This window comes from Carassius gibelio, chromosome B6 (assembly GCF_023724105.1).
Source record: "Carassius gibelio isolate Cgi1373 ecotype wild population from Czech Republic chromosome B6, carGib1.2-hapl.c, whole genome shotgun sequence".
Classification (NCBI taxonomy): Eukaryota; Metazoa; Chordata; class Actinopteri; order Cypriniformes; family Cyprinidae; genus Carassius; species Carassius gibelio.
The window spans coordinates 17826851-17840936 of NC_068401.1; the positions used below are offsets into that span (position 1 = coordinate 17826851).

General features: G+C 36.6%; 1 protein-coding gene across 3 annotated transcripts in view; it reads left to right on the forward strand.

Moving 5' to 3' along the window:
• The first annotated feature begins 4654 nt into the window (after positions 1–4654).
• The window catches only part of LOC127959284 (rhomboid-related protein 3-like), a 76862-nt gene continuing 67430 nt past the window's right edge, over positions 4655–14086 (forward strand). Inside the window, exons 1-3 of one of the 3 annotated variants that reach the window (XM_052558354.1) lie at positions 4655–4853; positions 5129–5573; positions 5707–5730. In XM_052558354.1, coding sequence (XP_052414314.1) covers positions 5478–5573; positions 5707–5730 — 120 coding nt within the window. In that variant the 5' untranslated portion in view covers positions 4655–4853; positions 5129–5477. The remainder of the gene's footprint in view (positions 4854–5128; positions 5574–5706; positions 5731–14086) is intronic. The other 2 variants (XM_052558355.1, XM_052558356.1) reach the window with 2 other exon arrangements.

A 14086-nucleotide genomic window follows, 5' to 3' on the forward strand; every position in this document is an offset into this window, starting at 1 on the left:
CTGTGTCTGTTTGAATTTGTTGTGAGCTAATATTTTATTTACACCAGTTTAGTCAACATTTGAGTAGGTAGTTTATATGCTGGCTGACAGGGTACTCATCTTGAACTTGTACAAAAAAAAAAGTGAGTTTGGTTATGGCAATATGCAATATATTTAGCTGTACTTGCATGACCAAAAAATAGTTTGCTTTCTGAGTTGACTTTTTAGCATTTGGACATGATTAATTTGTGTGAGAAAAGAGAACTGCAAGCGTTATTATTATTATTAAACTTTTGATAAAAGTACAAATCATGTCTTAGTGCAAACGATTTAGGAATGAGGAAAATATTACTGAGCTAATTATGTTGCTGAATGGCACATGCAGAAAGTTAACATACTTCCTTTGATCATCCTGGTTTAGTTTTGCATTGCCTTAGGCTTAGAACATTTACAAAATAGTAACATGTAAACTACCTGAACCCACTGCCAAGGAACAGAGATATAGGCTAAATATATACTGTATATATTTAAAACTAAATGCTATAAACTCTCTACGTTTTTTCTTAATAACAATTTAAAATATATCTGTGTTAACTGCTATTTTAACAAATTCCTAAATTAAAGCCTTGTCTTCTGGCTCTTGTGTTGCACTTTTACAAATCGTACACAAGAAGGCAGTATAGAGCAACATTTATTTTTGTATCTTCACCACAGTCCTGAAGGACAGCATATTTACTCATACTCATCAGGCCTCTGAGACTTGTTTGCCTGATGTTTGTAGTATAAACATTTAAGCCTTTGTTAGTATTCTTTGGACAAGCGATTTCAGTTATGACCATAAATCATATTTACATAATCGAATGTGAGTAATATACATACTATAATAATGTGATGCATTATGGAGATCTAATAATATAATGGTTCATCTCTTTAAAAATTAATTGTGAAAATCTCAAATTTCTCTCACTTTTGCATCACTTTTCTGGAATATCTTTGGCTATGGTACAGAGAAACTGCCAAGACTATAAATGCTTTAGGTGTTATGCTATAAATAACTAAGGTCTGCATGTTGCCATGGAAATACGTCCTCAGGACCAATGCCAGGAGTTATGTGAGGGAAAACAAGCATGCTAAGTTTGTCGCCACCACTCATATGAAAAATAAAAAGTGCTGAATGAGTAAGTTTTTTTTCCATATGCATTTTAGAAGTGGCTAATTATAGAAATTATGTAATCCTTGATAGACAAATACTGTAGACGCTGACAGACACAAGGCCACCGATAATCACAGCCCTGCAGATATTGAGAACAAACTAATGATGGTGATAGTGGTATATTAAAAAATAGATAGATAGATAGAAAATCCAGATAAAGAGAATAACTGTAACTTTGCAGATATTGTTCATACAGAAGCAGCAACATTATGCACTAAAGGAAGTTAAAAGTGTAAAAAGCATAATAGGACCCTTTTAAATGTGACAGGCTCAGCATATAACTAAGAGTACTGGGCAGCACTGGGACTTTTCACTGTTTGTATCACACTGCTAGTCTTTCTTTGTGGAGTTTCAGTCACACTGCCAATGTGAGTATTAGTGGTGGGGATATTTTGCAGATAACATCACCTATTCAAAGTAAATGTGAAGCATTAACATTGATGCCCCGTGTGAATGTCCCATGAGTGGGTCACTGAATAATTTGCTCAGCCAATTTGTTCAAAATCACATTAATTCAGAAAGAAAAATGTACTAATGTGTGTTCCTTGACGCACAACTGTTGATTCCATTCTGTCTTTGGACAGAACTGGTCTTGTTGGGGAAGACAAATAGACTAAAAGGATGCATATTGTCTGTTCGGTATTTAGTTAGAAACTTGAACATGCCTATATATAGAGAGAGAGAGCTGATACCAACAAGCTTCTGTTGGTCATGAAAAATCTGTGTGTATAAATATTTCAAACAAAATTTCAGATTGTGCAGATTCCTATTAAAAGTACTCAATTTGACTGTTAAAATGCCCCAAACAACAGTAAATGTTAATTCAATTTTCACAGAAATAAATAAATAAATTTTTGTATAAGGGTGAGGTCCAGTGTTAATTTCACATATAAAAAAATGTTTTTGTCAAGGATTTTATTTTTTATTTTTTTCACCAATGAAATAAGTAAATAAAAAATGTAATTACAAAAAATATGATGAAAATCTGATGACATTTTTGTCAACAAATAAAAATGAAATTAAAATGTTAGGGAGGTTTATTTTGGAAAGAGATCCAATAAGAACTGATATCTTGCCTGGTAGGGAAGTTAGATGTGTAAACATACTGATCTACCTGGCAGGGCATAGGTTGGCATAGGTTGAAGAGCAGACATATGTATACATTTGAAACAAGTTGATGGTGCTAAGGAAAACTCAATTTGGTACTGTTTTCTGTGCACACAGACTAGAAGCCTCCATTGAAATGAGTCGCTCAAATATACACAAAAATGTGTCAAATTTTTTGGTTTTGCTTATGCTCATACACGCTCAGAAAAAAGGTACAAAACTAACCTTTTAGGTACTAATATGTACACTTTAGGTACTAATATGTACCTTTACCAGTACGGACTCCTTAGGTACAAAGGTGTGCCTTTTGAAAAGGTACCACTCCAGTGACAACTTTTGCACCTTTTTTTCTGAACAGTTGGTTATGTATTAGATGAACGTATAACAGCTGGGAGAATGTATTAGGTCTTAAAGTGATATCAGCTAATAAACCTGCAGCTGTCTCTGTCATCAATGTTAAACAATCAAAAAAAAAAAAAAAAAAGAGAGAAAATCATTCACTATATGCTTGACTGAATAACTTCAGTAGTTTTAATAAGGATTCATCTATATTTAGTCCCTAATTTAAAATTTCTAAAATTTTTCTAAAATGTATTAAAAGAAGACCTTTTTCTTATTTCTTAATGAGTTTTACTTGCTGAATTTCTCCGCACACTGAAATCTTTTTCAAATCGGACCAAATAAGGTCTCTCAAAAATGAAGTTTTTATTATCCATATACAAAAGTGAAAAAGAAAAAAAAAATGCAAAATATTAAAAACAGACCAAAGAGCAGACTTTTAGCCCATGGTTTCTTCAGTGCTCATGGGGCAAGAAATTCAACAACACACTTATAGGCACAATTGCAAATTGTTGACAGATGGACAAACAGAGAAGTGTGATCTTGTCTCCTAATAGCACTCATATGTTCAACAATTCTAGTGTGCAATGCATGTTTTCTTTTACCAACATTTAGTAAAGGGCAAGTACACATGATTATGTATATCATATAAGCTGTTTCACATGTGATCAGTTGTTTATTTTTTTTGGACTTTACCCATTTGTGGATGTGTAAATTACTTATTTCTTAATGAGAAATTATTTTTATTTACATTTAAGATAAATAAAAATGGTATATTTCACAGCAGTTAAATATGTGTCTCTGTTGCATGTTCAAAACTTAATACCATGCAAATAGGACTATTAGATGTTTTCTGCATGAGAAATGCCTAAGTTTGGAATTTTAGAAAATGTTTGATAATGCAAATTTTTACAAAACCCATTAGATTTTAATGACTAAATCTACTAGTTAGTGGTATCGCGATAGCCTTGACGATTGACGATAATGTGATATTCGCAACAACATTTTTCGATATCGTGTTCATTTAGTTTGTGACAATATACCGGTATAAGCGACAACCCCAATATTTAAAATGAATAGTTCTATTATGATAACACCAAATGTAAATACTCCAGTGCCAGTACCTGGTTGAGCTCCCAGGTGGCAGTATTGTGCCTTAACGCTGACACCTGTCACACAAGAATATTTCTACAGCATTTATTAATCTTCGTTCATGTTAAATTCAGCATTTAATAATGCATTATTAAAATCACAAGTTGTGTTTGTAAACATTAATGCACTGTGAACTAACGTGAACAATGAATGGCTCGAATTTATTAACATTAACATAGATGAATAAATTGTGTAATAAATGTATTGTTCATTGTTCATTCATGTTAGTTAATACGTTAAATTGTGTAATAAATGTATTGTCCATTGTTTATTCGTGTTAGTTAATACATCCACCATCTATGCTGTTGAACTTGATATTTTGTCTCTTGTTATTCAACAGGAGCTTCAAAGGAGACAGAGAAAGCCTTGTGCCCTGCGTTTATTAGTAGCATATCCTCATGTCTGTTGGGTGAAAAAGAAAAACTCAACAAACAAAGCAAAACATAAAAAACATTACCACCACCTATATATCTCGATATATCGATACCGTAAATTTTGGCCACAATACCGTGATATGAAAAATCTAGTATCGTGCCCTACATCTACATTTAGTCAACATAGTTGCTGTTAAAATTAACACTGGTGTCACATTTATTGTTGTTCGGCAAATTTGGAAAAATCCAGTCGTTTTAAATAAATTTCCAATGAGGGTGACTTCTGTGCGAGTTATTTGTCTTTTAATCGGACCCACAACTCTTGCTCATGTTTCTTTTAAATTACCCTAGTCGCTGTAAATAGATGTACTTTATTGATCCAGTAAACAGATCCACTGGCAAAACCGCAGCGACAAACTACAAAAACGAACATGAGGAAATATGGACTATCATACACGCGCATCCATATTCATCTCCCATCATCACTCGAGACGAGCGCTTGTAAAAGCGCCCACGCGACAACGATCAGTGAAAGGAGGCGGGTGCCTCTCGTTTACCTCCCCATGCTGTCTGCGCTTCGCTCGGTCACAGTGAACTTTGGCAAAGCGCTCTGTGGATGCTGGCAGGAGTCGCTTTTTTTCTCGGGCGCTGCTGGCACGCGCTGTGGATGCGAAACAAACAACAGCAAGGTACAATGACGCACCACAAATTAACACTTACGCATTTCACACTGTTTTATTTTTAGTCTTGCGTGGTTTTACGTTGGTACGATAAACAAGACAAGCCGCTGTTGTAAATAACCTGATCATTTTGCTTTATCATGTTATCGCATTCTTGTTTGGTGACATACCGGGTATTCAGTTTGAGCAAAATTACGCCAGACACGACACTTGATGGTAATAATTTAAAACGAAACACAACATACCATAAGGGATTTGAGAAAAAAACGATGTTTCTCTTGCAGGTGACTGTTTGATGATGAATCCGGACGCTACTGGGAAAGACAGTCGTGTTTAAAAATCCAACGCGAACTTATGTGTGACGTACCGTGGATTTTCAGTGTCTAAAACATTCTGTAATGAAATATGAAAGCGAGGAGGAATTCCACATACCCCCTTAGTATGGGATAAACTCACGTGCCATAGGAAATGACAGAGCTGGGAAAATGCCAGTTTAGCTCTACATAAAGTTTGGAGTTGTCAAAACCATTTATGTGGCGAGATGCGACGGAATATAACTGAACAAGACATCATGGCAGAACTTTATGAGAAGAGATAATCATTGTTTGGGTAAATTGAGAGGGGACAGAGGCTATGGTGAACTCATCCCCAGCAGTCGCTGCTCACGCAGAGGGTGAAGAGATCGAGGTGCTAGAGAGCACTGATGTCCTTCCTGTAGCTCCAGAAGATGTAAGTGACCATGATTTATGTTGTTGAAAAGCAGAAAAGAAAAGAGATGAATTTTAGAGTCGATTTATCTTTTTCTCAACTATATCTCCTTTCTTCTACCTCTTTCTCTATCTTACACAAATGCTTCACTCAGCAATGGAAGTGTCTTTTTGACAAGGTAGGATTACTGCTCTTGTTCTTGACTGTGTCTGTTTGGGTTTGGTGTTGTGCAAATCTGTACATGTGAAAACCTTGCTTGTTTACTAATATGATGATAATAACTGATAAAATGGTTCTATACAAAATATACGAACAAAAGACAAAGGGTTAAATCATGGAAAGTGATACAGATTTTCAGTTAGTGGTCATCCAATATTAGCCTATATATTATAGCATCATTATGTTATTTACATAATACAATTAAATGAAAGCACAAGTGGATTGGGAAATTTGAGAATTGAAGAATCAAATCTCTTTCAGTTTGTGAGTTTGTATCACCAGCATTATACATTTTTTGCATTTCAGTTTGATTCTCAATGACTGGAAGTGGAACTTGCTGAATCTCAGTTTAAAGGAATTAAATACAGTGCACTTTAAATGCCCAGATGACGCTCTTAATTGTGTAATGTTAGACACTTAATGAATTTAACTCTATCTCAGCTTTCCTCACTTGGCAGAGGGGGGTGGGTGCTTGGCTATCAGACCACGATGTTGGGGGACAGAATAGCCTTATAAAAATCGTATATTATTGCATTTAGTGTGTTGTTTGGGACACAGTGTAAGGTCTATAATGTACTATGAATCGTCAGCAAGAATTGCAATTTAAAAGGCATTCTGTTAATTTATGAAAAGTTCACAAACTTTGTACACAAACGGAACTAAAAAAAAATAAAAAATTATACAACATTTACTCAAAATTCACAAATATGAACATAAATTGTGTTGTCAAAATGGCCAGTAGACTTTGGAGCTGACAAAGCAAGGAAATAGACACTTCTGTTAAATGGTGAAGTAGACATGGTTATTGGCTGATGCTAATAATCTCAATGTATTGGTCTGTGACTAGTCTCAGGGGAAGGTGTGATTTAAATACACATACACTATCATGGTTACAATTCTTAGTCTGGTCCACTCAGAATCCAGCATTAGGAGGGGTTAGTAAGTGGTTGCAGGGAGACAAGAGAGCCGGGTGACAGACGGAGAGCGCACCCCCCTCCGCCCTTTCTTTCCCTTGCTCTCAGGCTTTCTTGCTGTCTCTGCACCTGCCTAACCTTGACCCCCCACACATACTCCCCAGGGATAAAGATATGAAGGATGAAGGGGGCCCAAATGCAGAAGAGAGAGATGGATATCAATATAAAGGGAAAGAGAAATTTTAGGGTTAAGAGGGAGCCAGACATGGGAACAGGAGCTGTAAGGGTGCCGAAGGCTCGTGGCACACCCCCTCCGTCCCTGCTAGATTTGACTGGGGAGGGAGGGGACTGCCACACAAGTGGGCCTCTCACTTCGCTCCATTTATACAGCCAACACTTTGAGTCCCTCAAGTAGCCTGCTGTTTGAGGTTTAGTCCAGTTTTGGGGTCACTGCAAGGCTGTAAATTGTGTATTGTGGGATCTAAAGGCCAGCAACACGCTTCACAGACTGCAGATGTAACAGTCTAATGAAAAAGAGGAGGTGGAGCTGGGTTGTTTAATGACACAATGTTAGAGTTCAAACAAACTATATAATTCACACATACATATTCATATGCTTAAACCTGAATACTGATGAAAAGCTGTTAGCATCAGATGATTGCATTCTTACCCTGTGGTGCAAATGACAGCAAATGGCTTGTTTGTTTTTGACAACTTGTTAGCTGATTGTATTCAAAAAAACGAATCCGTAAACATGGAAAGCTGTTAAATCACTCATTGCAGATAGATAACAATTCTTTTACAATAACAGTATGCTAACTTCTCTCCCCAGTAAATTTAAGTTTCATGACTGCAAACCAGTAAATACAGTAATTCAGTTAACAGACATATTTTGTTTCTCAACTCACTCACAATACTAATTATTTTAGCTTTTTTTTTCTCCATAAATTACGGTCTGACTTAGTTAATTATCTTTTTAAATGTGAGGAAAAATTGACAACAGTCTACTGAATTATTAAAAACTAAAATAAAGCATACCCGAGGTGGTAAGGCTGTTGCCAGTTTTATCTATTTTTGTTCCCCCATGAAAATAGTTCCAAATGCTTGCCAAAGCAGAAATAACCATTGTGTGTCTCTGAGCAACGTGCAGAAGATGGTGTTTTGTTCCTAAATAATAATAATAATTCCTGAATAAAGCAGTGTTTTTGCACAAATCATTTGAGAGAATTAATGCACAAAACACAATTATTTGTAATCCACAGCTGTAACAGTGTTACCTGATAATAAGAAAAAAATCACTGAAAAATCTCCACCAATAACAAGACTGACAGCCTGTCCAGATCCCTGAAAACACGGACACATAGCATCATACAAACGTTAAAAAAGCCTAGTGATGTTTGACGGTTATATCAAAACTCTTGGATTACCTCTAAATCTGATAAAATCATAAACTGTAACTTATCGAACAATAGTAATTAACAGCAGAACCCTTAAGTGATTACTTGCGGTTGATATTTATTGTGTAACTTCACAGGAGATGCTGTTGCACTGTTATAATTCTGCTGCTATTTACCATAAACTGGGTTTTAGATATGACCTTTGTGCTAGAATTTATTTCATTGTTTGGATTTGTTGCAGCTCACGAGGTTCTTAGAATTAATACGGTGGATAGAATTAGCATTAATGATTTCAGTGGGTACCTAACTGTAATACTCCAAACATAAATCCAATACATACTGTAGATACATTCCACATATATTTAGCTTTACAATGTCCAAAGTCACTTAAAACAACTGCTGAAAATTTAAAACACAAGCAACTTCAAGCCCCATAAAACACAAGCAACTTCATTTAAAATGGATCATGAACTGAGAAATCAAGAAAGACCTTTGATCTTTTGATATATATATATAAGGTTATTTTGCTATACATTCTGTAAGTTTCAGAACTCAAAATTTTCTTGTTAGTCTAAAAACAGCTTATATTGAAGCCAATCTGCCAAAATCACAGGTTTTGGAATGTGCCACTTTATGATGTAATAGTATGGATAAGAACCGCCTACACAGAAGAAGATTAACGCCTACTTTCTACATCAATGTCTATGACCAGAAAGGTAATAAAAACATCATCAAAGTTGATGTACAACGCTGCTGACGTGTTTTCTGGTGTGCCCAATAGCGTTGTAGGACTACTTTGATGATGTTTTTATTACCTTTCTGGACATGGATAGTATACCGTACCTACATTTTTTAATGGAAGGACAGAAAGCTCTCTGACTAAATCTAAAATATCTTAAACTGTGTTCCAAAGATGAACGGAACACAGATGACGATCTTGGAGGTGAAAATATAGTTGTTTCCCCAGTAAACACAGTACACAAAGCTGGCGTGCAGCGCTCAAATTTATTCAGTGAAATCGTAGCCTTTTGAAGTTTAATTATTAAATTAATCGATATAGCTAGATATTCTTGTCTTTCCTCCCCTTCTTATAATTTAGACTTTTTGTACCATTTTAGAGTTTTCATGGCCTTAAATGTAAATAATTTAGCTGAAGACGGAAATTAAAGTGTGTCACCTCAGAAAATTAAAAGTTGTACACACACTTATGGTCTTCATCCTCACTTGGACACTTGAGCCAAATACAGGACATACGTCATATAAGTAGTCAAGTGATCAAGTGTATTTGGACAAGGCAGATGTTTACATTAGAGTGCTACTACTCTGAAATTAAAATGGGGAGCGGATGTAAACTAGTGACCTCTCCTGGTTGGAGATAGTAGCCTATTAATATCATAAAACTGAAAGCAATCTTTATGCGACTTGTTTTTCAAATGTTTTAAAATGTATCATCCATGTCTAATATGATCCATTGGATGGGCTGCCAGTTGCCCATCCCTGTTCTAAATTATAAGAAGTATATTTAAAATGTACTTCTATTTAACAAGGGACATTTAAAATCTCAGGTATTTTGAAGAGGCAGCCCATTAGTGTGCCATTGCTCACCACCTGCTCCTTATCGCTCATTCTACAAGCTGAGAGAGGTTTTGTCTATGAAAGGACGAAAGGAATAAAAAAAAAGAAAGCGACAGAGAAGGGGGCCATGTGCATATACGCAATCCTGTATGTCCCAGTGGCCAATTAACGCATAACAATCACATACATTGTGTGTGTCCCTGAGCTCTTTGTGTTTCTTGACATTCAGGGATGAAAGTTTGCCAAATATCTCTATATGTGGCCTTGTTTCTGTTTTCAGGCAGAAGCAGCGAGTCATTGTCCAATATCTCTTGTTTAATTTTCAGTGTACTTTCCTTGTCTCTCCCTCGCTCTGTATTCTTTCTTCACAGCCCACTCTTTCTCTGACACTTTACTTCTAAGAGTGATAATAAGAGGAATCTCCAACTTTCAAAGCGTGCAAAAATCCTGAAGTGTTGAAAAAAAAAATAATAGACAGTTGCTAAAAATCTGAGAAGGGGGAATGTGGTGCACAATTTCTACAGAGGTGAACGCGGAGAGTAATTTCTACCGGGAGGAACATGATTTTTAGAGGTGGAGGAAAGTAACCCCCCCCCCACCCTCCCAAAGAATGTTGTTTCTGCCGAGGGGAGACCAACATCCCCCTCCACAACCCCGAATGTGGGGGCCCGTTTGAATTTATCCAAGTGATGTCCTGCAGAGTTTAGCTCCAATCCTAATTAATATATATATTTTTTCTTTTATGCCATAAATCATTAGACTGTTAAGTAAAGATCATGTTCCATGAAGATATTTTGTACATTTCCTACCATAAATATATAAAAACTTAATTTTTGATTAGTAATATGCATTACTAAGGACTTCAATTAGACAATTTAAAAGGCAATTTTCTCAATATTTAAATGGTTTGCCAGATTTTCAAATAGTTGTATCTCAACCAAATATTGTCATATCCAAACAAACCATATATCAATGGAAAGATTATTTATTCAGCTAAATCTCAATTTTGAAAAATTTACCCGTATGACTGGTTTTGTGGTCCAGGGTCACAAAGTATAAGCTGTTTCCTCTAAACAGCTGTTTATTCAGCTTAGCATTAGCCATAATTCTTCTTTGGCTAAAGGTAGCAGACTTGCCGTCTAGTGACTTTGTACTTGGTATATTAGAAACTTCCAGGCAGGTGTGTTGAGGCAAGTTGGAGCACAACTCTGCAAGACACAGTCCCATCCAGGACCACTGGAGACAGCATAGTTGTGTCCTTGATTTGACGCTTTTTTTAATACTGAATAAAGTTTATATGTTTATATAACATTTGTCTAGATAAACTGATAGATGGATAGATTTATACTGTCTACTATATAATAAAGGCACTATGTAATTTCATTCAATTTTAAGTTTAAATATGTAAACACATAGATTTTATTTTCATTTTGTCAACAATAACACCTGAACATATGAATCCTTCCTCTTTGTTCAAATTCCAACCTGTTTCAGATGTGGGCAAAAAATTAGATTTTTTTTCCGGCAGTGTAAACACAGCTGGAGTGAACTGTGCCATCGTTCGGTCTAGAGTCCAGAATAAAAGGAGGAGAATGATAGAAGAAACAGAGAGACTGGGCATAAGGATGTCAATGGCTACATGTTTGACAGCTGTGTGTCCAAAATAAAGAAACTTGATTGCGTTCATGCTCTACTGTTCTTGTCACTTTGGCTGAAAATTGAGCTCACAGCCCACCTGCTGTCTGCCCAACACACAGCTATCTCTCTCATACTCACATATACACAGTATGTGATCAGCATCTGCTCATATGTGGGGGTGGTGACAGTCTAGTGGTCAGAGATGAAAGTTTCATGTTAAATCTCAGGTAGGGGAAACACATGAGTCACTGAGACTTCTCATAAGTGAGTCCTTCAGTTAAACACCCTATGTTCCTCCTGGAAAGCAGTCCCTACAGTTAGTGTAGTATCCTTTTGATAAAAAAAAAAATAAAAGCAGACTGAAGACAGTGGAAGTAAAAGAGTCATGTGTGCCTTAATGTCCTGTCAGAAAAACACATATAATCTCAAATTCAGTTAATTAAATTTAAGTTATTTGGTAAGCTTAACTTAAATGTACACATTTATGATGTGATGAACCACAAGTGTGTTGCAGAACATGGTATTTCTTTCTTACACTGCATGCAACAAAACATACAGCATGACGTGTGTAGTCTGATTCATTAGCAAATTATTTGTGTTGGTTCTGACAATGAAAAACTCACAATCTTAGCAGTTATTGGTTTGAATCCATCTCATGAATCCTCTGACTAGCTTTTAATAGCTTTTAAATTAACATACTGTGTGACTCACTGCATTACAAGTTCCATATCACTGCATAATTACTATAACGTAACCACTGGGCTGATCTAACTTGCTGTGTTATGAAGAACCCAACAATATATTGGAAAAGTTCATTTATTTCAGTAATTCAAATTGTGAAAATCGTGTATTAAATAAATTCAATGCACACAGACTGAAGTAGTTTTGACAAAAATGTTTGTGAATTGTTGGCCTGCTGGAAAGTATGTTCATTTACTGTACATGTACTCAGTACTTGGTAGGGGCTCATTTTGCTTTAATTACTGCCTCAATTTCTCCGTGGCATGGAGGTGATCAGTTTGTGGCACTGCTGAGTTGGTATAAAAGCCCAGGTTTCTTTGACAGTGGCCTTCAGCTCATCTGCATTTTTGTTCTCTTGTTTCTTATTTTCCTCTTGACAATACCACATAGATTCTCTTCTATGGGGTTCAGGTCTGGTGAGTTTGCTGGCCAGTCAAGCACACTATCACCATTGTCAGTTAACCAACTTTTGGTGCTTTTGGCAGTATGGGCAGGTGCCAAATCCTGCTGGAAAGTGACATTAGCATCTTCAAAAAGCTGGTCAGGAGAAGGAAGCATGAAGTGCTCCAAAAAATTTTGTTAAATGGGTGCAGTGACACAATGGACTAACACCAGCATATGACATTGCACCCCAAATTATCACAGACTGTGAAAACTTAACACTGGACTTCAAGCAACTTGTGGTATTGTGGCAACTTGAGCTTCTCCAACCTTTCTCCAGACTCTGGTACCTTGGTTTCCAAATGAAATACAAAACTTGCTTTCATCTGAAAAGAAGACTTTGGACCACTGGGCACCGTCCAGTTCTTCTTCTCCTTAGCCTCAGGACTCAGGTAAGACACCTCTGGCATTATAAATGGTTCAGGAGTGGCTTAATAAGAGGAATATGACAACTGTAGCCAAATTCCTTGACACATCTGTATGCCTTGACCCCAGCCTCAGTCCATTCCTTGTTAAGTTCACTCAAATTCTTGAATCGATTTTGCTTCTCATAAGACTGCGGTTCTCTTGGTTGATTGTGCGTCTTTTTCTTCCACACTTTTCCTTCCACTCAACTTTCTGTTAACATGCTTAGATACAGCACTCTGTGAACAGACAGCTTCTTTGGCAATCAATGTTTGTGGCTTACCCTCCTTGTGAAGGGTCACAATGATTGTCTTCTGGACAACTGTCAGATAAGCAGTCTTCCCCATGATTGTGTAGCCTAGTGAACCAAACTGAGAGACCATTCTGAAGGCTCAGGAAACTTTTGCAGGTGTTTTGAGTTGATTAGCAAGTCATCATCTAATTTGTTAAGATAGCAAATTGGTGTGTTTTTGTTGAATGTGAGCCAAAATCATCACAATTAAAAGAACCAAAGACTTAAACTACTTCAGTCTGTGTGCATTTAATTTATTTAATATACACGTTTCACAATTTGAGTTGAATTAATGAAATGAACTTTTTTCACAACATTCTAATTTATTGAAAAGCACCTGTATGGTAACCCATACTCGGAATTGGTGCTCTGCATTTAACCCATCCAAGGGCACACACAACAGTGAGTAGGGAACACACCATGAGAACACACACCCATAGGAGTGGGCAGCTATATTCAGCAACCGGGGAGCAACTGGGGGTTCAGTGCCTTGCTCAAAGGCACTTCAGCCATGGGTATTGAGGGTGGAAGAGTGCTGTTAATTCACTTCCCCGTGCTCTACATTTAACCCATCCAAAGTGCACATACACAACAGAGAACACACACACACACACTGTGAAGTTAATTAAATGTACACCACCGTTCATAAGTTTTAAATTTACACTTCTATTCTAATCCTGTGAAACAGTCCGTGGTGTTGTGTGACATGCGAGCCGTGACTGTAGGTTTCACTATAGTAGTTTCAGGGTGTTTGAAAGGTGATACTCAGATTTCAGTGCTTCCACATGTAGTTGATGTGATCAGACACTGAAGCATTTTATATTTTTAAGATTAAAACGCTACTATTGTCACAGCTAAAGTTTCAGCCACGGAAACGTTTCCACCACCTGTGCAGGATTTTCTGTGCATCTT